Here is a 27425-nt window from a genome sequence, read left to right on the forward strand (position 1 = left end):
AACCGCTCAGCGCAGGATAAATGTGAGCAGAGCCTTACTAAGATCTTCAGGAGGCAGAATGAATACATCAGCAGCAGGTGAAGAATTGGTTTTATTTATTTTAAGCCGTTCCTCGTGCAGGATCAGTGATTAGTCGACTTTATTCTTCAGGTTGGCGCGATTATATTGATACCAGATTTGTAGCTTTTTTTTAATGTTTGGCTGCTTTCACACACAAAGGCGCTTTTTATTGCAAAAACTAGTTTTTGCATTCCCATTGTTTGAGGGCACCCTCCTTCTGCTTTCTAAATGCTGCGATATCAATTGTAGCATTTACGGGGGGTTAAACTGCTGGAAGAGGTGTGAGAGGTGAGGGCCGGGTGTCAGCTATGAAATTAGCTGAACATCCCGCAGTGATCTCGTGCGCACAGCTGCTGTGTGTGCGGAAGGGGGTAAAAAAGCGCATGGACGTATTCGGTACTTCCAAGGTTGGGAAGCACTTCCCAACCAGAACGTACTGAGTACAGGCAAGGTAAGGAAGGGGTTAATGGGAGTATGTCAGCACAGAATGAATGTTCAAACCAAGTACAGGTGTTCAGTACATTCTTGGGGTGGCCAATGTGCAAGGGCACCTTCTCACCTACTCGCTTTCCATCTCTCCAGCTTTCTGTGACCCTATGCAGACAGCGCTGTCCAAGAAGAAGGGGTGAACATAGATGGAAAACAAGCAGGTGGGAAGTTGCACTTAAATATTTGGCCACACCAAAAGTGCACCGAGTGCCTGTACTTGGTTTGAACAGTCATTCTGTGCTGACAGACTCCTTATAAAAGGGTTATTCCGGGGAGATAAACATTTTTTTGTACCGTTCCCGCACTTATGCACTATAAAATAAATAAATAATCTTTATTTTTATATAGCGCTAACATATTCTGCAGCGCTTTACAGGTTGCACACATTATCATCACTGTCCCCGTTGGGGCTCACAATCTAAATTCCCTATCAGTAGGTCTTTGGAATGTGGGAGGAAACCGGAGTACCCGGAGGAAACCCACGCAAACACGGAGAGAACATACAAACTCTTTGCAGATGTTGTCCTTGGTGGGGTTTGAACCCAGGACTCCAGCGCTGCAAGGCTGCTGTGCTGACCACTGCGCCACCGTGCCTATAAAAATGAGCTGCCCAGTGCACTTTAATTATCTTTATATGCATTGAAATTCTGTGTGACAAGATCTACTCCTCACTGCTCCCCTCTCCTGTCTGGACCAGTGTTCAGCACCACCTGTAACAGCCAGCCTGAGAAAAGGGGGAGCGACATGAAACAGGCTGTTCCTAGTTGCCTGTCCCATGATACCTGCCTCTATTTAGCCCAACAGTGGGCGTGCTCCAGATTCAACATAAAATTCTGCAATGCCTCTGTCATCCTGACCTCATGCAATCTGCAAACTTGCAGCCACGTGCCAACTAGAGCCTCAGCACTCTCTTGTAACGTTCTCTTGAGAGAAGCAGCTAAGACTATAGTGGACAAATGACCACAAGTGTACAAATCGCATACTTAAAATCACTTGATGACTGCTGGAACTGCCAAGCAGTGCCGAATCCTGGCGGTACGTGTATTTGTTACCATTAAGATTTTGCAAACTGCAGTACTTGCTGAAAATTTCACTGGGCTGAACAATCCTTTTAAACCGCTCTTCATGAGAGACTAAAAATAGGCCCGATGCTATTGCATCGGGAGTGCGGTGAAATGAACATCTCCCCGGCGCTAAGCCAATGAGCGGCGCGGGATTCAAATCCTCCGCCCCGCCAGCTGAGCGGTGCCTCGCGGCTTTGACAAAAGCTGTGACAAAACCGGCACCGCTATTCCGTTGTGAGATCAGCGGCACCGCGCGGCTTTGGCGGGGGATTTGAATCCCGTGCCGCTCATTGGCTCAGCCAATGAGCGGCGCGGGATTCAAATCCCCTGCCAAAGCTGCGCGGCACCGCTGATCTCCCAACAGAATAGCGGTGCCGTTTTTGTTACAGCTTCCGGCCGCGGTGGATTGTGGGATAGCGACACAATCGCCGGAAGCTGTGACAGAGCCGATTGGCAATTATATAATTAGATGCAGTAGTGCTGGGCTGTAACCACAAGCATGTTATGTCTCATAAAAAGCCAAAAAGGGGGGTTAAAAATTCCCACAGGACGCATGTAGAGTTTTCTTTTTTTAGCATTATTTCATAAAATCCATGTCAGACAACCAAAACATCTCCTAAAGGTGAGGCCATCACTTTATAATCAGTAGAGATCTAACTCCCACAATTTTAAGAATGAAAGGGCCTCAGTGCCGGTTTGGGGCTGCGCCTACTAAGTTTTCACTGGTCATCTCACCCTCAGCCCCTGCTGTGCATGTGCAGGAAAAAAAAATGGAAGAGCTGCAGTGCTCATTCAGTAATGCATCACTTTTACTGTTAGGATCTGCTGGACCCCACCAGACAAAGTGATGAATTCCTGTACTTCGCTCTCTCCCCTACAGACGTTGAATGGAGTGGCAGTGTGCATGCTCAACGATCATTATTGGTGGGATCTATCCTAAAGATAATCAAAACTTATGGGAACATCCCGGTAACACATTTCTAGAATAGTGGATCATATATAGTTGGATACTTATGGAAAACCAGAAAAAGTTTACACTCAGAAAAGCAGTGAAGGTCCAAGACTGGGGCATGTCAATCAGGGAGGAGTAATACCATTTGGTATTACAGTAGGCATGTATCTATCCCTAAATTGAGATCTTAGTGTGTAACTTACATGTTCTGCACTATTACAGCAGATAGGAAGAAATGTGATGCAAAAAGTAATTAACGCAGGTTTACCTGCAAATGACCTCCCAACGGAGATAGAGTCTCGGTGTCCATTCCTGACAGGAGGTGGTGGTGGAGGAGGTCCAGCAGGAATTCGAGAGGGAGGCGGTGGTGGCTTAGCCCGGTTCTGTGTTGTATCACTTGTGCCATGCATTCGGTAAGGAGGGGGAGGAGGAGGAGGTGCATCACGGCCACCATTACGTACTACAGGAGCTGCAAGATGAGGACATTTTAACAATGCAGAAAAGCAACATTTGGGGATTTTAGGGACAAACAAAATTTCCATTCAAATAGAATTACTACTTTAGTAATGCATGCATTGCCATACCTGATCCCCTAGAAGGAGGGTCTCTTACAGGCGGTGGTGGTCTGTTACCACCCGGAGAGAGATTTGCTGAAGTTGGTGGAGGAGGAGCCAGTCCTCGCACGTTTGCAGCTTGTCTGCGAGGGAGAGAGTTGAGCCGCAGTGGTAGGTCTGGGGGTGGCTCATTTATAGGGCTAGGTGGTCCATTCACAGAAGGAGGAGGTTGTCTGTAAGGTGGCGGTGGAGGAGGCTGTCCCTGAGAATTAGGGGTTCGCATATTGACAGGAGAGGGAGGCGGCTTTACTGGAGGAGCAGCAGGAGCCCGATGCCCTGGGGTTGGCGGTAAAGGCTTATCCCTACTGTATGGTTTGGCATTCTGAGCAGGAGAAGGTGCTGAACTAGCATGTCTTCGCCCAGGAGGAGGAGGTGGAGGGGCAGAGGAACTGTGCCTCATTCCTGGACTAGTGGTACTAGGGGGACGTGTAAGATCTGGCAAGGACGGCCTGTGGGCTCGTCCAACTTCTGGAGGGGAAGAACGGTTGCTACTGCTGTCTGTGTCATCCTGGGGTCTCCCTCCTGAAACTGGGGGACGAGGAGCAGCAGATCGTGTTGTTGATCCCTGAAGAGGAGACCGACCAGATGGGCTTTCTGAAGAAGATAAGAAAAGTGACAAAATCAAGATATATTTGTACAAAAATGCTACAGAGCAGAGTGTATAGGGACAAGACATTGGAAGAATAGCAAAAAATACAGAGGTAAATACTGAAGACATTCACACTTCCCCATGGGCCAGCAATAAAACAGTTCTTTTTCAGCAGCAGAAACTCCCCAAAACATCATCACGTACCCGAGTTACTATCTTTGGTTCCTACTGGCCTAAGTTGAGGAACTCCCCCTTGAAAGAGGCCTCCTCTTGGTTGCATCGCTCCTCCGCCTGTTGGCCTAAAACCAGGCCCACCACTGCCGCCGCCATTAGATTCTGCAAAATATTACAGCATTTATATTACAGCAAAAAGGAAGAAACTGTCTGATTTCTACAATTCCAAGACAATTGTTAAAAGAAAAAAAAAAATGAAACAAAAAAATGGTGACTACTGTACTACCACCTCCTATGATCATACACTTACTCAGCCAATTCAGTGGTCCATGTTTACGGGGGTGTTAGGGAAAGAGTATGGCCAAGTTTATGGCCACTTTTAGGCTACGATTCTCAATATATGGTTTTGGGGCATACCTCTAAAACATGCACATATATTTTCAGTAGCTGCTGACCAAATTCTAGTTCAGCTGTCAGCTCTTTCCCCTGATCCCTCAAACACAACTCGGCAATGCATTCATGTGTGCTCTATAGGGAGAGAGGGGAGAGATGCTAACAGACACCACCGGCACTACATGAAGAGCAAGAGGATGGGGTGTCTGAATTTGTATTGCCAGATCTAACCCAACAATCTTTCTGTTGGGAACAGGGGGAGTTGGGATCCACCCATACATATTAGATAGCTGGCAGGGCTTAATCAAAAACATTCGGTGCAACCAACTATCATTATGTACATGGAGCCTTAAGGATTTATTCTCAACTTTAGACGTTATCACGTATGCAAAGTGATAAGTTGTGCATTAATTGGTGTCCAACCACTGGACATCAGGGCTCTGAAATGTGTTGGAATAAAGTGGTGGCCACGCATGAATATCACTGCTCCATTCATTACCTATGGGACTGCCAGAGGTAGACGTGCATTGTAATTGACTATATCAGGCAGTCCCACCGATCCAGATCAAAGTGTTTTCTCAAGATTGGAGGAGGTCCCTTCTGTCGGACACTCGCAGATCTGCAAGTACGATAACATTGGGAATGATCCTTTAAAAGGGAATGTTCACTACTGCGATAACCCTTTCCTGATCTGAATGTTTGGCGCCGATAAAATAAAAAAAGTCAGAGCAGCCACAGCCTTGGCTTTCTCTTCATGCTCGATTTGTCTGAAGACAAGGACAGTAACTGCAGCGCTCATTGTGCAAAGGATTCATGTATCATAAATACCACATGTAAGCCCCGGGAACAAGAGTGCCGACACCGCTGGAACGGCACCAGCACGAGAGAGGAGTATAAGTGTTTTTATTTTATTAGGCCAAACATTCAGATCGAGAAGGGATTGTCCTAGTAGTGGAACAGGTCCAGGTACTAGATGGTCATTATGGATCCAACTTGGCCACGGTTTCACAGACGTTTCTTCCAGGTTATATAACACTGTGCGGACAGCCAGTTACCAGTGTCGGCACAGTGTTGGGAGCATCTTTGACCACTGCTGGTCTACACTGCAACTGTGGGAAAGTGGCAGACTGAAATCTTTCACAACGATTTCCACTGGGATACGGAGCGGAATATAGCCCTTCAGCCCTGACATTACATGGAAAGAGGTTGTGACCCCAGACAGTCTCTTTAAAGGAATTATCGTCAAGTACTAAACAATTGATGAGATTGGAGGAGGTCGACAACTGGCACCACCACTGAATTCTGCTCTGGCAGTTCTGGGTATAAACAATGTAAGGGCAGAACAGAGCAGCTCCACACATGGTTTACTGGCGGCTGCTTTGTTCTGCCCCACACATCACTTATATCTGGATACTGCTAGACTAGAACTCAATTGATCAGTAGCAGTGCCAGGCATTGGACCTCTAATCATATACATAGGATATCATTTGTTTAGGCACTAATCCCTTCATAGGAGACTTGCCATCAGATTCATGCTGCCCGAAAAATGGGCAGCATGAAATCAGACATTGGCTGCGCAATTGCAGCTTTGTATATTTTGTTCTGAAATGCTGCACTGTTTCAGGGCAAACACGCTTTGAAAAGCAGTCCAGGAATTATGTCTCAGCTGACTAGCCCAAAGCAAGTCCCCAGCCAGTTTCTCCCTGCCAAATCTTTATGACTGACAGGTCTCTTCCCATGATACACAGGTAGAGACCTGCCAGCGTCCAGGGACCTTGTAAGGATAGTAAAGATAAGACGACCCATACTGTTCTTTATAACAATCTGCAGCTCTATAATCAAAATAATCATGTTTTTATCAGCCTGCAAATGAGGCCATAAGTGCTCAGGGCACGATGAGCACTTCATGATCCTCTGCTTCCCCATCTCAAGTCCCCGTCTTGCACGTCTTACTGCTGCAAGATTTCATTTACTAGCACATGACAATACACAGCCATGGAGCTGTCAGTAAAGCACCAGTGGATTGCACAAGGTGGGGACTTGAGATGGGGAAGCAGGGACTCTAAAAGTGTTCTGTGACCTCCAAAGCACGTGTGGCCTCATTTGCACGCTGATAAAAAAAACGTGGATTTTTTGATTATGGATAAAAAAAAAAAGTATGGCTTTACTTATATTTACAAGCACTATCTGACTATATAAGCAGTTTGGGGAGTGATGAGGTAAGTGCAATCCGATGACAGATTCACTTACACATATCCCCTTTGCAAAATGACAAGCATCTTCCTTTATTTCTGTAATGTTAGCTTCAGGGGAAAAGTACAGAGTTCAGTAAATTTTATAACTTCAAACCCAGACGTCTCACACCAGTCAATATTTATATAGAAAGGGAGTGCCTGGAGATTGCATGAAGATTTCCTGCTCCGCACAATCATTACATACAGGTCATACAATACATACTTTCTAATACTGGAGCACTCCGGTCATTCACTCCAGTGGTCCTCTTCAGATTCGCTCCTTTGCAGATGTCACTGAGCAGAGCCCCTCGGCCTCTTTGTTCTTCGCTGTTAAGCTTAGGGGGTTTAGTGTTAGCCTGTAGACAAGTCAAGGACAGAAGATTGTAACAAACATTCTCATATATGATATTATATTCTGCAAATGAGATCAAACCATGACAATGTGCTGAGTGCCACAAACACCGAGAGCCCTCGCCTGTTCTGCAATACCTGGACTGGTAAGAGATGGGGAATAACCCTGTGACACGACCGTCCCATTACAGTCTATGTTCAGACAGAAAACTAAATGCAAGTTCCATCCAGAATATCGTAGTTACTTACCGATAACGGTATTTCTCTGATCCCATGACGGCACTAACGAGAGAGAGGGATCCGCCCTCAGGGACAGGAAACCCACAGGTTAAAAAGGCGGGACCTCTCCTCCACCTCAGTTGGTTTACAGAGCCTTGCAGGGAATTTCTGCTGTAACTTAATTGGTTATTTTTACACAACAAATCATAACTATATAACTTATATAAGCTCATATATATATATATCTATATATATAATTGCCTAAGGGTTTTTCCGTCTGTCTGTCTGTCTGTCTGTCCTGGAAATCCCGGCTCTCTGATTGGTCGAGGCCGCCAGGCCTTGACCAATCAGAGACCGGCACAGCATCGACGTAGAAATCCCGCGTCTCTGATTGGTCGAGGCTGCCAGGCCTCGACCAATCAGCAACGGGCACAGCGACGATGATGTCATAAAGGACTTAGAAATCCCGCGTCTGATTGGTCGAGGCCGCCAGGCCTCGACCAATCAGCAACGGGCACAGCGACGATGATGTCATAAAGGACTTAGAAATCCCGCGTCTGATTGGTCGAGGCCGCCAGGCCTCGACCAATCAGCAACGGGCACAGCGACGATGATGTCATAAAGGACGTAGACATCTCACGTTTCTGATTCAGCGACGGGCACAGTATCGACGTAGATGTCATAATGGTTGCCATGGCGACGATGATATCATAAAGGTTGCCTCGACCAATCAGCGACGGGCACAGTGTGCCGCGAATTCTGGAATCATCATTGTCCATATACTACGGGGACATGCATATTCTAGAATACCCGATGCGTTAGAATCGGGCCACAGTCTAGTATATATATATATATATATATATATATATATATATATATATATATATATATATATATATATATATATATATATATATATATATATATATATATATATATATATATATATATATATATATATATATTTATTTATTTATTTATTTATTTTTTTTTTTTTTTTTTTTGCACACCTCGTGACTTAAATTATTAGTAGTGTGGACACCCATACGTGAAGGGAGGGAATATACAGGTGCCGTCATGGGATCAGAGAAATACCGTTATCGGTAAGTAACTACGATATTCTCTTACCCCATGACGGCACTAACGAGAGAAATTCAAAGAATGAAAGTTTTAGGGTGGGACTACTGCCTCAAGAACTCTCCTACCAAAAGTTAAGTCTGAGGGAGAAGATAGATTAAGCTGATAGTGCTTGAAGAATGTAGAGGGGGAAGACCAAGTGGCTGCTCTACATATTTGATCTATTGATGCTCCACCACGTTCAGCCCAAGAGGTTGCCACCGACCTGGTTGAATGGGCCTTAATTGTGTCCGGAGCTTGTTCTCCGGAAGAGGTATATGACATCTTGATGGCATCTCTTACCCACCTTGCCAACGTGGCTTTCGATGCCTTGTGACCCTTATTTGGTCCCTGAAAGCAGACAAACAGAGCCCTCCCTTTCCTACACTCCCTTGTGGCTGACAGATAGCGTGTTAGACATCTCTTTACGTCTAGTGTGTGTAGAGCCTCCTCTTTTTTGTTTTTTGGATTGGGGCAAAAAGATGGTAACGCTATCTCTTGAGATCTGTGGAATTTTGACGCCACTTTGGGAAGGTAAGAAGGGTCAGTTTTAAGGATTACTCTGTCATCTAATATTTGGGTTAGAGGTGGGTAAGCTGATAAGGCCTGCAGATCACTAATCCTGCGAGCTGAGGTTAGGGCCACCAATAAACAGGTTTTCCAAGATATTATTTTCAGTGAAGCCTGAGATAAAGGTTCGAACGGTGCCTTAGTTAGTGCTGAAAGGACTAAGTTCAGATCCCAGGGAGGAGCGGTGAGATGTATAACTGGTCTGGACCTAGTAGATGCTCTAATAAATCTTTTTACCCAGTGATTCCCCGCCAAATCCTGGCTGTAAAGGGCACCCAATGCTGCAATCTGAACTTTCAGAGTGTTTGTTGCTAGGCCTTTCTCTAATCCTTTTTGAAGAAATTCTAAAATTTCCTGAATTGGCATCTGATTTGATAGGATCACCCCTGACGTGGAGAGGAACTTTTTCCAGACTTTGCCATAGGCTCTGGTAGTTATAGGTTTTCTACTGGCCAGCAGGGTAGATATTAAATTTGAAGAAAAACCCTTTTTTGTTAACAGTTCCCTTTCAAAAGCCAGGCCGTCATGTGCAAACTTTTTATTTGTGGGTGATTCACTGGCCCTTGATGCAGAAGGTCTGGGATATCTGGGAGTACCCATGGATCCGCTATGGACATTAGGCGTAGCCATGGGAACCATACTCTTTTCGGCCAGAACAGAGCTATCAATATCACTTTGGCTCTGTCTTCCCTGATTTTCTTCAAGACTAACGGACTTAGAGCTATCGGAGGAAACACATAAGCTAGATGGAATTTCCATGGAATTAACAACGCGTCTATAGCCACTAGACTCCCCCGAGGATCTATCGAGCAGAAGGCCTCCGTTTTCCGATTTTGATTGTTTGCAAATAGATCTATATCCGGGGCCCCCCAAAGATCCACTATGCGTTTGAATATTTTTGTATTTAACTCCCATTCCCCCTGTTTTAATTGGGTCCTGCTTAGAAAATCTGCAGTTTGATTTTCTGACCCTTTTATGTGAAGGGCTGTCAGGGAGGACAAGTTGGCTTCTGCTTGCGACATGATGAAATTTGTCACTTTCATTAGGGATTGAGACCTCGTCCCTCCCTGATGATTTAAATATGCTACTACCACCCTGTTGTCCGTCAGTACTCTCACGTGGTGGGAACGGAGGGATGTTAAAAAATGATTGATGGCGTACTGAACTGCTAAAAGCTCTTTCATGTTCGAAGTAAGGTCTTTTTCTTCCCCTGACCAAGGACCTTGGGCAATTTGCCTGTTTAGGTGGGCCCCCCACCCCCAAGGACTTGCGTCTGTGGTCAGGATTATCGAGACCGGCCATACCCATGGAACCCCTCTCCTGAGGTTGGATGGATTTGTCCACCAGCTTAAGGAAGTTTTTGTCCGAGAGGATATTTTTAATTGCGTCTCTAAATTTCCTCCTGCGTGGGATACTGCTTCTAGTATTTCCCACTGGAGATCTCTCGAGTGGCTCTGAGCCCACTGGACCGCTGGGATACAAGATGTCATTGATCCCAGTATGGACATGGCTTTCCTTAGAGTGATCAGAGGAAAAACACTTAACTGATTCACTAGATGTATCATATTGGATACTTTCTCTTCTGGTAGACGACACTCTTGCTTTGTCGAGTCTATTACTATCCCTAAGTACAGCTGCACTTGAGACGGGATAAGCCTGGACTTTTCCAGGTTCAGAAACCATCCTAGATTTGATAGGGCTACCATCACTCTGTCTAGTTGCTGGCTGCAATGAAGAGAGGAACTGCCCATCACTAGTAGGTCGTCCAAATAAGGCACAATCAATATGTTTTGTTCCCTTATATGGGCCATTACTTCCGCCATTAATTTTGTAAATACCCTTGGGGCAATGGCTAGACCAAACGGAAGAGCTCTGTATTGGTAATGTTTTAATCTCCCTTGTATCATCACTGCCACTCTGAGGTACTTTCGGAACTCCGGATGTATTGGCACGTGATAATACGCGTCTTTTAGGTCTATTACAGTCATGAAACAAGACGGGATAAGGGATCTGACACATGATTTTATTGTTTCCATTTTGAATTTCTCTATCACCAGGTATTTGTTTAGTTGTTTCAAATTTATTATCACCCTGAAAGTCCCGTCCGGCTTCGTTCGAAGAAAAAGTGGGGAATAAAATCCCCTCGTCTCTTCCTGTTGTGGAACTTCCTGTAAGACTTTCTTTTCCAGAAGACTGAGAACTTCCCTCTGGATACTCAGTTGCTCGATCTCCGACTTTCTTTGTGGTGTAACCACAAACTGACTGTGTGGCATTGTGTGAAAGGATGGTTTTAGGCCCGTCTTTATGATGTTTAAAGTCCAGGCACTTCCAGAAATTTTTTCCCAGGTTTGAAGAAAGTGAGTCAGTCTCCCTCCTACCTGGGGCGCACCCTCATTGTGGCTGTTTTTTATTCTCCGGTTTGTTAAACATAAACCCTCCTTTTTTGAATTTTCTGTCTTCCCACCCCTCCTTTTGGTTTTTTGGGGGGCGTCTTTGTGTGAACCTTCTCCCTCGAAAGGGCCGCCTGTAAGACTGATTTGGGAATCCTGGAAAGGCTTTCTTTTTATCCACCGCTTTTTCGAGGACATTGTCTAGGGTGGGACCGAACAAATATTCCCCTTCACACGGTATGGAACACAGCTTGGCTTTAGTTTGCAGATCCCCCGGCCAGCACTTCAGCCATAATGCTCTCCTAGCCGCATTTGAGAAAGAAGCTGATCTTGCCGTCAGCCTAACTGAGTCTATTGAGGCATCTGCTAGATACGCAGCGGCACCTCTCATTGCTGACACTGAGTCCAGTATAGACTCTCTCGGGGTTTTATTTTTTAATTGAGTCTCTAAATGATCTAGCCAGACCATCAGAGCTCTCGCTGTACAAGTAGCAGCTATACCGGGTTTTAGCCCCCCGCTGGCGGCCTCCCAGGACCCCTTTAGAAAGACATCGGCCTTTTTATCCATAGGATCCTTGAGGGTTCCCATGTCCTCAAAAGGCAGAGCGAATTTTTTGGAGGCTTTCGCAATGGCGACGTCTAATTTTGGCGCCTTTCCCCATGATGCGCAGGCTGGGTCGTCAAATGGGTATTTCCTTTTGGGTGTCAACAGTACTTTTTTGTCTGGTCTTTTCCACTCCTTTTTTATTAGGGTTTGTATTTTTTCGTTTAATGGGAATACTCTGTACTTCTTTTGTTCCAGGCCACTAAACATTAGATCTTGTACGGATTTTTTTGGAACGAGTGTCCGCCAGGCCCATTGTCGCCCTAACCATTTTTACCAGTGCATCCGTTTCATCTATTGGGAAACAGTTGCGGCCGCTTTCTGAAGATGCGGAGGAGGATGCTGAAGCTGTAGAGCTATCTGAATCCTCACTCGTGCTATCTCCCTCGCTGGAGCTGTAATCTGGAGTTTTTTCTTTACGTTTTCTTTTACGGTTTTTTACGCTTTTTAGTGCGTCTGCCACCTGGGTTTTAATTAAGTCTTTTAATTCAGATGTGAAACTCGGCGTCTCCTCATTAATGGTGTTCCTAATACATGACGCACAGAGTTTTTTAACCCACGAATCTGGCAAATCTGCTGAACAAAGTGGGCACACTTTATGTTTACTTTTCCCTTGGCATTTCTTTCCCTAGGAAACAATAAACCCCTATTAGAATATACACTTTCACGGAGGTCACTTACCCTCCTAATGTGAGGAAGATACCGGTTGTGGCTTTGAGGATGCCTCCTCCACTTGAACCACCGTCTCCCTCCTGGATCCACCAGAGCCTCTGCTGCGCTGGGATCCTGAGCTGCTGCGCTGCGTAGGTTTCCGTGACGAATGGCGCTCCTTCGGATTCTTTGTCACAGGGGCCTGTGAAATTTCTTCCACCGACTGCTCTATTCCACTCATGGTGGTAATTACTGAGCAGCGGTATGCCCCTTTTTTTCCGGTTTTTATGACAGAGCGGCGCCAGGTAACTTCCGGTTTACCCAGAGGTACCTTGCGCCGACCCCGGAAGTGACCCCCGCGCCTGCGCAGTAAGTTGCCGGACCTCGCGCGCGCGCTCACTACTTGCCGGCTCACAGGAGGGACGGAGCTTCTGCAGCCGCCGCTGCACCCTGCGTCCTGCCGCTTGTCGGTGACCGGTGTCACCACCCCCTGTGCGCCTCATGGACCGGCGGAGGAAACCTCCAGGTAGCCGCCGCTACCTATTACCGACCACTCCATTGAAAAGAGAAGAGGCAGGCTCGGTAACCTCTTCACTGCCTCCCCTCCGCGCATATCCACGAGGCCCGCCGACCCCGGAACGCGCCTTCAGGGAGGAATCCACCTGAGACCGTGGCAGGGCCCCCCGCTGCCTGAACTCGGCCCAATGGTCCCTGGACTCCTGAATGGTGAGCTGTGGGATCCCTGTCGGGGACAGGAAACCGAACTGAGGTGGAGGAGAGGTCCCGCCTTTTTAACCTGTGGGTTTCCTGTCCCTGAGGGCGGATCCCTCTCTCTCGTTAGTGCCGTCATGGGGTAAGAGAAATGAGGCAAGATATGTTTTTAACACCCCAGTGTGAATAGATCTCCCTCTCAGCTTCATCTTTCCAGAACGTGGATTGAGCGATTAAGTCAAAGTGTATTACATTACTAAAGTAGGTCCTCAGCAGAACGAAAACAAGAGCCTCAAAATCTTTTTACACTAGAGGGAAAAAAAAAAAAAAAGGACAGCAACTGCACTGTGTGAACCCACCTATAGGGTAAGTTCACAAAAGACCATTGCAATATACTGTACATCTGTATGGAATGGATTACATGACAATTTGCTGTGCAAAAGATAAAATCCATCAGAAAAATCTGCAGAAAGAAGTGGCATTGTTAGAAGTTGTAAGCTCCCCGCAGGTCAATTTCAGCACAAGAAATCTCTTTGAAGAGTGTAGATATTTGGTAAAAGGTCATAGACTTTGCTGATATACTGGTTGCATTTTTGCCTCATCTGAACATACCCTTAGAAAGAACAAATCATACACTCTACCCCACTTATGAATACATTCAAAAATGAGCTACACAGCTTGTATGTTGGAAGTAGCACAGATGAGAATAAACCGCCCTAGTATCACTAGTATAAATGCTTCTCATCTCATATCTTCAAAAGTTAATTTATTTCAGCTCCAATACAAAAAGTGAAACTCATTAGAGTCATTACAAACAGAGTGATCCATTTCAAGTGTTTATTTTTGTTAATGTTGATAATTATGGCTTACAATAATTAACAAAAACACCTGCAAAGGCTTCCTAGACTGTTTCAGTAGGCTACACTATCATGGGGAAGACCGCGGACTTGACAGATGTCCAGAAGGCAGTGATTGGCACACTCCACAAGGAGAGTAAGCCACAAAAGGTCATTGCTAAAGAAGCTGGCTGTCCACAGTATATTAATGGAGAGTTGAGTGGTAGGAAAAAGTGTGGAAGAAAAAGGTGCACAAGCAACCGGGATAACCGCAGCCTTGAAAGGATTGTTAAGAAACGGCCATTCAAAAATTTGGAGAAGATTCACAAGGAGTGGACTACTGCTGTAGTCATTGCTTCAAGAGCCACCACACACAGATGTATCCGGGACATGGGCTACCAGCGTCGCATTCCTTGTGTCAAGCCACTCATGACCAATAGACAACGCCAGAAGCGTCTTACCTGGGCCAAGGAGAAAAAGAACTGGACTGTTCCTCGATGGGCCAAGGAGAAAAAGAACTGGACTGTTGCTCAGTGGTCCAATGTGCTGTTTACAGATTAAAGTAAATTTTGCATTTCATTTGGAAAACAAGGTCCCAGAGCCTGGAGGAAGAGTGGAGAGGCCACAATCCAAGCTGCTTGAGGTCTAGTGTGAAGTTTCCACAATCAGTGATGGTTTGGGGAGCCATGTCATCTGCTGGTGTAGGTCCACTGTGTTTTATCAAGACCAAAGTCAGCGAAGCCGTCTCCCAGGAAATTTTAGAGCACTTCATGCTTCCCTCTGCCGACAAGCTTTTTGGAGATGGAAATTTCATTCTCCAGCAGGACTTGGCACCTGTCCACACTACTAAAAGTACCAACACCTGGTTTAAAAACAGCATCACTGTGCTTGATTGGCCAGCAAACTCACCTGAGTTTAAACCCATAGAGAATCTATGGAGTATTGTCAAGAGGAAGATGAAAGACACCAGACCCAACAATGCAGACGAGCTGAAGGCTGCTATGAAAGCAACCTGGGCTTCCATAACCCCTCAGCAGTGCAACAGGCTGATCGCCTCCATGCTACACCGCATTGATGCAGTAATTGATGCAAAAGGATCCCCGACCAAGTATTGAGTGCATTTACTGAACATACATTTCACAGTAGGCCAACATTTCAGATTTTAAAATAATTTTTCAAGCTGGTGTTATAAAGTATTCTACTTTACTGAGATAATGACTTGGGTTTTCATTAGCTGTAAGCCATAATAATCAACATTAACAGAAATAAACACTTGAAATAAATCACTCTAGTTGTAATGACTAAATATGAGTTTCACTTTTTTGTATTGAAGAACTGAAATAAATTAACTTTTTGATGATATTCTAATTTAGTGAGAAGCACTTGTATATAGTCCTGAATATTCAAGTCAAGCCTGCTTTGTTGTATGCATTTACCTGGGAGAATGTAGGAGGTGGCGGAGGTCCTGGTGGTGGTGGGGGTGGAGGAGGGATAGGCATCTTTCTCAGTAATATTACCGATTCACTGTTGACTCCTGCAACCAGCCCCTATATGGGGTGGAGACCACACGAATCCTGTATGGAAGAAAAACAACCTCAGAAAAAGTACATGCCTAGGGAAGGCAGCTTTAACGAAAGATAAATGCATCCAAAAATAGAACAAGAGAAAGCTATAGCCTTAAAATAGTAAACATACGGTACTTTATTTCAATCAAAAGAGATAAAAAGACATTATCATAAAGGTAGATATAAAAAGAGCTATGCGGATACACAGTGCAAATGGTATAATCGCCCCAGACTAAGACCAGGCAATGTCATGGGTCATTAGGTACAGGGTATAGTCAAGAGCGTACAGACGCTTCTAGAGGCTAGTAAAGTGCTAATGTGCTTTAGTGCAGCGATTCTATATGTCAAAAGGAAGGCTGATAGGAAGAGGAGCGAATCGCTCCACGGCTACAGGTAATGTGTCCCGGCCACTGTGCCTTATCCGCTTTGGGTCACCACGTCAGTTTGCTATAGCTGCATTTGCTTAATTGCTGGTAACGTAGTTAGGTCATACTATCCACTAGGATATATTAATACATGTACTAACCTGCAATCCTCTTCCTATCAGCCTTCCTTTTGACATATAGAATCGCTGCACTAAAGCACATTAGCACTTTACTAGCCTCTAGAAGCGTCTGAACGCTCTTGACTATACCCTGTACCTAATGACCCATGACATTGCCTGGTCTTAGTCTGGGGCAATTATACCATTTGCACTGTGTATCCGCATAGCTCTTTTTATATCTACCTTTATGATAATGTCTTTTTATCTCTTTTGATTGAAATAAAGTATGTTTACTATTTTAAGGCTATAGCTTTCTCTTGTTCTATTTTTGGATGCCTGTATGGAAGAAGTAGCAGAGTCACATTAATCTTCAGACCAAGCTTCTGTGGAAGAAATACAAGGATTATGGCAGTCTGTATTATGTGAATGGAAAGGCTACAGATAACAGATATTAGTTTTGTATGTGCATAAAATTAATCACTCTACTGTTAGCTATCAAAATCTGCTCTGCTACCATTCCCCAATGATTCCCAAACACAAGCCACCTTGGATCTGGCAGGTCGCCATAATTATCGTGGTTACAGGACAAGATAATGTTTCCATATTCAATGGTGGAGATCATGCATTTCGGCAATGGTTGAAAGGATAAGAATTTGAAGTGGCTGTCCAGTCTTAAAACTGCAAGCCATTATATAACTGCAGACTTGTTAATCCTCACATTATGCTCACTACGCATTGTGTGGATTCTCTGATGTCGGGAACGGTAGTCATGTGAGCGCATGTATGCATTATGTATACTCCCAGCCACATTCCAACTATATGTGCGCAGCCTCACTCAATTAAAGTACATTTAGGGAAACTGGAAAAATTTCTAGTCAGACTGTGGCCAGGAGTATGCATAACACATACATGCGCTCACATAACTGAAAGCTCTCAGCGCCAGAGACTCCTCACAGAGCGCATCGTGTGTGATGTGAGGATTCACAAGTCTGCCATCAGAGACTGCAGACTTGTAGTGTAAGAATGGTCAACCGGTTTAAAACCAAGTTGTAAAGTTTGATATTTCTGGATGCCAAGCACGTACAATGCTTCCTGACCCATCCTAAGGATAGGCCATCAATATAAAAGTCATGGACAACCCCTTTAACACTGTGGCTTATATAAGAGGAATAGCACTGTAAACAGGGCACAAATTAGAGATGAGAATTCCCTCTTCAGCTCTAACATCAGCATGTGTAATAATGAGACTCCTCGGTCAATGCAATTAAAAAGTTTTGGAAAAAGTTAGTGAAATCTGGGAAGCTTACAGATGTGCTGCATTACGTCTTGTTAGCACAGGCTGAGCTTGTAAAGGGGTCACCCACTAGGCACTGCATCTATAACAGCAGGCTGAGCTCGTAGAGAGGTCGCCCACTTGGCACTGCATCTATAACGGCAGGTTGAGCTCGTAGAGGGGTCGCTCACTTGGCACTGCATCTATAACGGCAGGCTGAGCTCGTAGAGGGGTCGCCCACTTGGCACTGCATCTATAACAGCAGGCTGAGCTCGTAGAGAGGTCGCCCACTTGGCAATGCATCTATAATGGCAGGCTGAGCTCGTAGAGAGGTCGCCCACTTGGCACTGCATCTATAACAGCAGGCTGAGCTCGTAGAGAGGTCGCCCACTTGGCAATGCATCTATAATGGCAGGCTGAGCTCGTAGAGAGGTCGCCCACTTGGCACTGCATCTATAACGGCAGGCGGAGCTCGTAGAGGGGTCGCCCACTTGGCACTGCATCTATAACAGCAGGCTGAGCTCGTAGAGAGGTCGCCCACTTGGCAATGCATCTATAATGGCAGGCTGAGCTCGTAGAGAGGTCGCCCACTTGGCACTGCATCTATAACGGCAGGCTGAGCTCGTAGAGGGGTCGCCCACTTGGCACTGCATCTATAACGGCAGGCTGAGCTCGTAGAGGGGTCGCCCACTTGGCACTGCATCTATAAAGGCAGGCTGAGCTCGTAGAGGGGTCGCCCACTTGGCACTGCATCTATAATGGCAGGCTGAGCTCGTAAAAGGGTCGCTCACTTGGCACTGCATCTACAACGGCAGGCTGAGCTCAGAGGGGTCAGCCACATGGCACTGCATCTATAAAGGCAGGCTGAGCTCGTAGAGGAGTCGCCCACTTGGCACTGCATCTATAACGGCAGGCTGAGCTTGTAGAGGGGTCAGTCACATGGCAATGCATCTATAAAGGCAGGTTGAGCTAGTAGAGGGGTCGCCCACTTGGCACTGCATCTATAAAGGCAGGTTGAGCTAGTAGAGGGGTCGCCCACTTGGCACTGCATCTATAAAGGCAGGTTGAGCTCGTAGAGGGGTTGCCCACTTGGCACTGCATCTATAAAGGCAGGCTGAGTTTGTAGAGGGGTTGCCCACTTGGTACTGCATCTATAAAGGCAGGCTGAGCTCATAGAGGGGTTGCCCACTTGGCACTGCATCTATAATGGCAGGCTGAGCTCGTAAAAGAGTCGCTCACTTGGCACTGCATCTATAACGGCAGGCTGAGCTCGTAGAGGGGTCAGCCACATGGCACTGCATCTGTAAAGGCAGGCTGAGCTCATAGAGGGGTCGCCCAATTGGCACTGGATCTATAAAAGCAGGATAAGGTTACAGAGGAGTTGCCCACTAGGCACTGCATCTATAAAGGCAGGTTGAGCTAGTAGAGGGGTCGCCCACTTGACACTGCATCTATAAAGGCAGGCTGAGTTTGTAGAGGGGTCGCCCACTTGGCACTGGGTCAAACCACGAGGATGGCACATATTTTACTATAAAGTGGGCCAGCTCTCATCATGCCTTTGTTGGTAAATACACGCATATTCCATAACAGTACACTTGAGTATCTAGTTGTTATTTAGGGCTCCTTCAGACATCAGTTTTTCTTGCATGAGTTCTATAAAGTGTTTTTCACAAATAAAAATAATACCTATTCTATGGGCCTGTTCACATGTCTGTGTAATTTTTTTTGCTGGCCAAATGGTCGGGGGGGGGGGGGGGGGGTTGAATCACAGAGCCATGCCTGATTTTGATCCAAGCTTTGGACCAAGTTCGCCAATGCAAGTCTACAGTGTGCGGTCCATTTTTCATAGGCTGTTTGATTGGAGAAGCTTGAGAATCCCTCAGTTTTGTGTTTTTTTCATACAAGAAATACTGATTAAATTGATGACACACTCATAGAAAACACTGATGAAATGCGGAAAAAATTTTGGGTATACGAAAAATCACTGATTTGGGAATTAGCCCTTCTAATCCGTGACAGAGTCCATTTATACTCGGTTCACATATGCACTTGACAGCGAGCACTATTCTCGTCATCAAAACTACAGAAACCTCATCCAGCACACTGTCATGTCGGGACGATGGTCTAAATGGGGTGCCCCAGCAATAGTAAAAACTAGCGCCAGGGAAGGTGAACATCCAAGCAGTGACTTGACAGGTTGCAGGAAGAAACCAGCACTCTGCAGTGCCATCCAGTTACTGGAGAGGATATGATCGCTCGGTCCATAAGGGGCAGCTACACACTGTACTTCACCTCACCATTAATGTAGACAAAGGGTATTGTTTTTAGCAAATTATATTACTTTTGCCACAAAATTAGTATACTATGCATATTTTGCAACTGTGTCACTATTGGTTATAGTCATCTGAGAACCTGTCAGTCAGTCTGTATAACTGACAGAGTTTATTACTCATAAGGATCAGTCAGACCGCAGTCCACGGACTAGCCAGCGGCTCTCCCAACCCAAGCGCGACAGCATCGTATTTTTCTATGCCGCTGTCACACTCGAGTGGGGAGAGCAGCCAGCCAGTCCGCGCAGTGTAGTCTGATCTGGGTCCGATTTACATGGTTGTCTGACTGCGCCCTTATCTGCCTTTTTCTGAACTGCTCTGAGCTTATTTGGGACCACAGACCACATCAAAGTTCAATGTGCAGGGGGGGAAAAAAAAAAAAAGGTTGTAGAAGCCAAAACTGTGCAAATTTTTTAAAAGGCTTGTGCACTACAGTCTATAATGCCTCCACAGATTTAAAGCTAGTAAAAAAGTATTTTTGTAAATGCCTCTTGATTCCATCTGTGCCCGTCAGTGGTGCCATCACGGACCGCGGCTGCAGCCGCCGCTGTGGTCACGTCGAGCTCCAGAACGCCTTACATCACCCAGGTGTTACCCAGTTGTGTGCACCCCTCCTGATTACTGGGTTGTGACGTGCAGTGACACATCGCCCACACCCCAGTCAAATAGTGGGCGCTTGGGGCTAATGAAAGCAGAGAATAGAGGGAAGTCGCTCGCTGGATACTGTGCTGTGACGTGCGGTTAAACTCGGCCCACAGACCAGCCAATCAGGAGGGGTGAGCGCAACCGGGTCACACCCGGGTGATGCAAGGGATTCTGGAGCTTGACGTGACATCAGCAGATGTCAGCGGCAGCAGCCGGGATCACGTGATGCCGAGAGTGGTCAGCGATAGTGCCACTCACAGGCACAGATGGCAAAAAGTAGTATTAACAAAAATACTTCCATACACGTTTTAAATCGGTGGGAGAATTATAAAATGTAGTGGACCACATTTTTAATGCATCACAATTGCAAAAATGATTTTTAGCTCCAAATACAAAAATAACAAAAAAATGTTCTTTGAAGGCAGGCACAAAAAAGAGTGAATGTATATTGTACATTAACCCCTTAGTGACAGAGCCAATTTGGTACTTAATGACCAGGCCAATTTTTGCAATTCTGACCACTGTCACTTTGAGGTTATAACTCTGGAACGCTTCAACGGATCCTGCTGATTCTGAGATTATTTTTTCGTGACATATTGTACTTCATGTTAGTGGTAACATTTCTTCGATATTACTTGCGATTATTTATGAAAAAAACGGAAATATGGCGAAAATTTTTAAAATTTTGCAATTTTCAAACTTTGTATTTTTATGCCCTTAAATCAGAGAGATATGTCACGAAAAATAGTTAATAAATAACATTTCCCACAAGTCTACTTTACATCAGCACAATTTTGGAAACAAAATTTTTTTTTGTTAGGGAGTTATAAGGGTTAAAAGTTGACCAGCAATTTCTCATTTTTACAACACCATTTTTTTTTTAGGGACCACATCACATTTGAAGTCATTTTGAGGGGTCTATATGATAGAAAATACCCAAGTGTGACACCATTCTAAAAACTACACCCCTCAAGGTTCTCAAAACCACATTCAAGAAGTTTATTAACCCTTTACGTGCTTCACAGGAACTGAAACAACGTGGAAGGAAAAAATGAACATTTAACTTTTTTTTTGCAAACATCTTAATTCAGAACCATTTTTTTTATTTTCACAAGTGTAAAAACAGAAATGTAACCATAAATTTTGTTATGCAATTTCTCCTGAATACGCCAATACCCCATATGTGGGGGTAAACCACTGTTAGGGCACACCGCAGAACTTAGAAGTGAAGGAGCGCCGTTTGACTTTTTCAATGCAGAATTGGCTGGAATTGAGATCGGATGCCATGTCACGTTTAGAGAGCCCCTGATGTGCCTAAACAGTGGAAACTCCCCACAAGTGACACCATTTTGGAAACTAGACCCCTTAAGGAACTTATCTAGATGTGTGGCGAGCACTTTGAACCCCCATGTGCTTCACAGAAATTTATAACGTAGAGCCGTGAAAAAAAAAAAAAAGAAAAAAAAAAAAATCGCATTTTTTCTACAAAAATGATCTTTTTGCCCACAAATTTTTATTTTCACAAGGGTAACAGGAGAAATTAGACCACAAAAGTTGTTGTGCAATTTCTCCTGAGTACGCTGATACCCAATATGTGGGGGTAACCCACTGTTTGGGCGCACGGCAGAGCTCGGAAGGGAGGGAGCACCATTTGACTTTTTGAGCGCAAAATTGGCTGTCGTGTTTGGAGACCCCCTGATGTACCTAAACAGTGGAAACCCCCCAATTCTAGCTCCAACCCTAACCCCAACACACCCCTAACCCTAATCCCAACCTGATCCATAATCCTAATCACTAACCCTAACCATAATCACAACCCTTACCCCAAAACAACCCTAATGTCAACCCTAACCATAACCCTAATCAAAACCCTAAATCCAACACACCCCTAATCCTAATCTCAACCCTAACCTCAAACCTAACCCTAATCCCAATACACCCCTAATCACAACCCTAACCTTAACCCTAATCCCAAACCTAACCCTAATCCCAAGCGTAACCCTAATGCCAACCCTAACCCTAATGCCAACCCTAACCCAAACCCTAACCCTAATTCCAGCTCTAACCCTAACTTTAGCCCCAACCCTAGCCCTAACTTTAGCCCCAACCCTAACCCTAAGGCTACTTTCACACTTGCGTCGTTTGGCATTCCGTCGCAATCCGTCGTTTTGGACAAGAAACGGATCCTGCAAATGTGCCCGCAGGATGCGTTTTTTGCCCATAGACTTGTATTGCCGACGGATCGTGACGGATGGCCACACGTCGCGTCCGTCGTGCACTGGATCAGTTGTGTTTTGGCGGAGCGTCGGCACAAAAAAACGTTCAATGAAACGTTTTTTTGTACGTCGCATCCGCCATTTCTGACCGCGCATGCGTGGCCGTAACTCCGCCCCCTCCTCCCCAGGACATAGATTGGGCAGCGGATGCGTTGAAAAACTACAGCTGCTGCCCACGTTGTGCACAATTTTCACAACGTGCGTCGGTATGTCGGGCCGACGCATTGCGACGGCCCCGTACCGACGTAAGTGTGAAAGAAGCCTAACCCTAAGTTTAGCCCCAACCCTAACCCTAAATTTAGCCCCAACCCTAACCCTAAATTTAGCCCCAACCCTAGCCCTAACCCTACCCCTACCCCTAACCCTACCCCTACCCCTAACCCTAATTTTAGCCCCAACTGCTGTTCTCCTGCCGGCCGGCAGATGGAGACAGATGGCGGGCGCACTGGGCATGCGTCCGCCATGTTCTTCTGCCGGCGGCCAGGAGGAGCAGCAAGAGGATCCAGGGACCTAGGTGAGTATGCTAGGGTCCCCAAATCCCCCTATTTCTCTGTCCTCTGATGTGCGATCACATCAGAGGACAGAGAATTACACTTTACTTTTTTTTTTTGCGATCGCCGGTAAACAGTTAATTACCGGCGATCGCAAAACAGGGGTCGGTAATACCGACCCCGATCATGCTCTTTGGGGTCTCGGCTACCCCCGGCAGCCGAGACCCCAAAGATTCTCCCGGTGCCGGCCGGCGGGCGCACTGCGCATGCGCCCGCCATTTTGAAGATGGCGGCGCCCACCGGGAGACACGAGGAGCATCGGGGGAGCTAGGTGAGTATTGGGGGGCCACCTGGGACCCCTTTTCTCTGTCCTCCGATGTGCGATCACATCGGAGGACAGAGAAATTAAAAAGAGATCGCTTTTTTTTTTTTTTTTTTGCGATCGCCGGTAAACGGTTAATTACCGGCGATCGCAAAAAAAAAAAAAAAAAAAAAAGCTATCGCCGGTAAACGGTTAATTACCGGCGATCGCAAATGCGGGGTGGGTTAAAACCCCCCCGAATCATGTTCTCTGGGGTCTCGGCTACCCTCGGCAGCCGAGACCCCGGAGAAAATCGGCCTCTGGGGGGCGCTATGGACTTTTTCCACAGCGCCGTTGCTGTGGTTTAAGTACCCTTAGCGGCCGCCGTTAAAAGGCGTATCGGCGGTCGCTAAGGGGTTAAACTAATCTCAATAGATTTCAACACGGTTTGATTTTTCAACAATAAAATGAAGTACAAAATATAGTGTTTATTACTTGGTAACTTACGTTACAAAAAAAGGAAAGGCAATTGTCCTTCATGAGTCTGCCAAATTTTCTGTTCTGGTAAACAGGGGAGAAGCACTATTTTTATTGTATTAAAACTAGTGATGAGCGAATATACTCGTTACTCAAGATTTCCCGGGCACGCTCAGGTGACAGTATTTTTTAGTGCTCAGAGATTTCGTTTTCATCGCTGTAGCTGAATGATTTACAGCTGTTAGCCAAGCTGAGTACATGTGGGGGTTGCCTGGTTGCTAGGGAATCCCCACAAGTAATCAAGCTGGCTAATAGCTGTAAATCATTCAGCTATGACGATGAAAACTAAAAATACTCAGAGGACCCCCGAGCGTGATCGGGAAATCACAAGTAACGAGTATATTCGCTCATCACTGATTAAAACGCCATACTCCCAGCAACTTTATAAAATGTATTTTAACCTCAAGTTAAAAGCAACAGTTTTTATTACAAGAAATATACCGTATATACTCGAGTATAAGCCGAGATTTTCAGCCCAAATTTTTGGGCTGAAAGTGCCCCTCTCGGCTTATACTCGAGTCACGGTAGCGGTGGGGTCGGCGGGTGAGGGGGAGAGGGCGCTGAGGCATACTTACCTAGTCCCGGCGGTCCTGGCGCTCCCCCTGCCGTCCCACGGTCTTCTGTGCTGCAGCTTCTTCCCCTCTTCAGCGGTCACGTGGGACCGCTCATTAGAGAAATGAATTGAATAAGCGGCTCCACCTCCCATAGGGGTGGAGCCGCCTATTCATTTCTCTAATCAGCGGTGCCGGTGACCGCTGATAGAGGAAGAGGCTGCGGCACCGAAGACCGTGGGACGGCAGAGGGAGCCGGACATCGGGACCAGGTAAGTATGTAATATTCACCTGTCTGAGTTCCAGCCGCCGGGCGCCGCTCCATCTTCCCGGCGTCTATCTGCGCTCTGACTGTGCAGGTCAGAGGGCGCGATGACGCATATAGTGTGCGCGGCGCCCTCTGCCTGATCAGTCAGAGCGGGGAGACGACGGGACCGGACGCTGGGAGCTGCAATCAAGAAAGGTGAGTATGGCTTTTTTTTTTTTATTGCAGCAGCAGCGGCGGCACAGCTTTATGTGGAGCATCTATGGGGCAATATGAACGGTGCAGAGCACTATATGGGGCAGATATGGAGCAATATGAACGGTGCAGAGCACTATATGGGGCAGATATGGAGCAATATGAACGCTGCAGAGCACTATATGGGGCAGATATAGAGCAATATGAACAGTGCAGAGCACTATATGGGGCAATATGAACAGTGCAGAGCACTATATGGGGCAGATATGGGGCAATATGAGCGGTGCAGAGCACTATATGGGGCAGATATGGGGCAATATGAACGGTGCAGAGCACTATATGGGGCAGATATGGGGCAATATGAACGGTGCAGAGCACTATATGGGGCAGATATGGAGCAATATGAACGGTGCAGAGCACTATATGGGGCAGATATGGAGCAATATGAACAGTGCAGAGCACTATATGGGGCAGATATGGGGCAATATGAACAGTGCAGAGCACTATATGGGGCAGATATGGGGCAATATGAACGGTGCAGAGCACTATATGGGGCAGATATGGGGCAATATGAACGGTGCAGAGCACTATATGGGGCAGATATGGGGCAATATGAACGGTGCAGAGCATATATGGGGCAGATATGGGGCAATAGGAACAATGCAGAGCACTATATGGGGCAGATATGGGGCAATATGAACGGTGCAGAGCACTATATGGCAGAGCTATGGGGAAATATGAACGGTGCAGAGCACTATATGGCACAGCTATGGGGCAATAATGATCTATTTTTATTTTTGAAATTCACAGGTAAATGCTGCATTTCCACCCTAGGCTTATACTCGAGTCAGTTTTTTGTGGCAAAATTAGGGGGGTCGGCTTATCCTCGGGTCGGCTTATACTCGAGTATATACGGTAGATACAGTAACTTAAATTACCGCACAGTATAGTAACTTACGTTACTAAGCTGATGGTAACTTGCGTTACAATAGGTTACCATCCATTGGATTAACCCCTTAGTGACAAAGCCAATTTGGTACTTAATGACCGAGCCAATTTTTACAATTCTGACCACTGTCCCTTTATGAGGTTATAACTCTGGAACGCTTTAACAGATCACGATGATTCAGAGACTGTTTTTTCGTGACATATTGTACTTCATGTTAGTGGTAACATTTCTTAGATATTACTTGTGATTATTTATGAAAAAACGGAAATATGGCGAAAATTTTAAAAATTTTGCAATTTTCAAACTTTGTATTTTTATGTCCTTAAATCAGAGAAATGTCACAAAATAGTTAATAAATAAGATTTCCCACATGTCTACTTTATATCAGCACAATTTTGGAAACAACATTTTTTTTTGTTAGGGAGTTATAAGGGTTAAAAGTTGACCAGCAATTTCTTATTTTTACAACACCATTTTTTTTAGGGACCACATCACATTTGAAGTCATTTTGAGGAGTCTATATGATAGAAAATACCCAAGTGTGACACCATTCTAAAAACTACACCCCTTAAGATGCTCAAAACCACAATCAAGAAGTTTATTAACCCTTTACGTGCTTCACAGGAACTGAAACAATGTGGAAGGAAAAAATGAACATTTAACTTTTTTTTGCAAACATTTTACTTCAGAACCATTTTTTTTTATGTTCACAAGTGTAAAAACAGAAATGTAACCATAAATTTTGTGCAATTTCTCCTGAGTACGTCGATACCTCATGTGTGGGGGTTAACCACTGTTTGGGCACAACGCAGAGCTTGGAAGAGAAGGAGCGCCGTTTTACTTTTTCAATGTAGAATTGGCTGGAATTGAGATTGGACGCCATGTCGTGTTTGGAGAGCCCCTGATGTGCCTAAACAGTGGAAACCCCCCACAAGTGACACCATTTTGGAAACTAGACCCCTTAAGGAACGTATCTAGATGTATGGTGAGCACTTTGAACCCCCAAGTGCTTCATAGAAGTTTATAAAGTAGAGCCGAGAAAATAAAAAAAATCCTTTTTTTTTTCCCTCAAAACTGATTTTTTAGCCTGCAATTTTTTATTTTCTCAAGGGTAACAGGAGACATTGGACCCCAAAATCTGTTGACCAGTTTGTCCTGAGTGTGCTGATACCCCATATGTCCCATATCTGTGTGTGTTGGGGGGGGGGGGGCACTTTTTGGGCACCCATCGGGGCTCGGAAGGGAAGGAGCGCCGCTTGGAATGCAGACTTTGCCCCTGATGTACCTAAAAAGTAGAAACCCCCCACAAGTGACCCAAAGAGCTTATCTAGATGTGTGGTGAGCACTATGAACCCCCAACTGCTTCACAGAAGTTTATAATGTAGAGCCATGAAAATAAAAAAAAAAAATTTTTTCCACAAAAATTATCTTTTCACCCCTAAATTTTTACTTTCACAAGGGTAACAGGAGAAATTGGACCCCAAAAGTTGTTGTCCAACTTGTCCTGAGTAAGCTGGTACCCCATGTGTGTGTGTGGGGGGGGGGG

General features: G+C 45.5%; 1 protein-coding gene across 1 annotated transcript in view; it reads right to left on the reverse strand.

Annotated features, from left to right (window-relative positions):
• Nucleotides 1-27425, reverse strand: part of WIPF2 (WAS/WASL interacting protein family member 2) — a 71101-nt gene that overhangs the window by 22038 nt on the left and 21638 nt on the right. The window contains exons 2-6 of the mRNA XM_069751625.1: nucleotides 15454-15591; nucleotides 6793-6925; nucleotides 3973-4104; nucleotides 3150-3773; nucleotides 2834-3034 (exon numbers count right to left, since the gene is read on the reverse strand). Of these exons, the coding sequence (XP_069607726.1) occupies nucleotides 2834-3034; nucleotides 3150-3773; nucleotides 3973-4104; nucleotides 6793-6925; nucleotides 15454-15516 (1153 nt within the window). The 5' untranslated portion in view covers nucleotides 15517-15591. The remainder of the gene's footprint in view (nucleotides 1-2833; nucleotides 3035-3149; nucleotides 3774-3972; nucleotides 4105-6792; nucleotides 6926-15453; nucleotides 15592-27425) is intronic.

This window comes from Ranitomeya imitator, chromosome 2, assembly GCF_032444005.1.
Source record: "Ranitomeya imitator isolate aRanImi1 chromosome 2, aRanImi1.pri, whole genome shotgun sequence".
Taxonomy (NCBI): domain Eukaryota; kingdom Metazoa; phylum Chordata; class Amphibia; order Anura; family Dendrobatidae; genus Ranitomeya; species Ranitomeya imitator.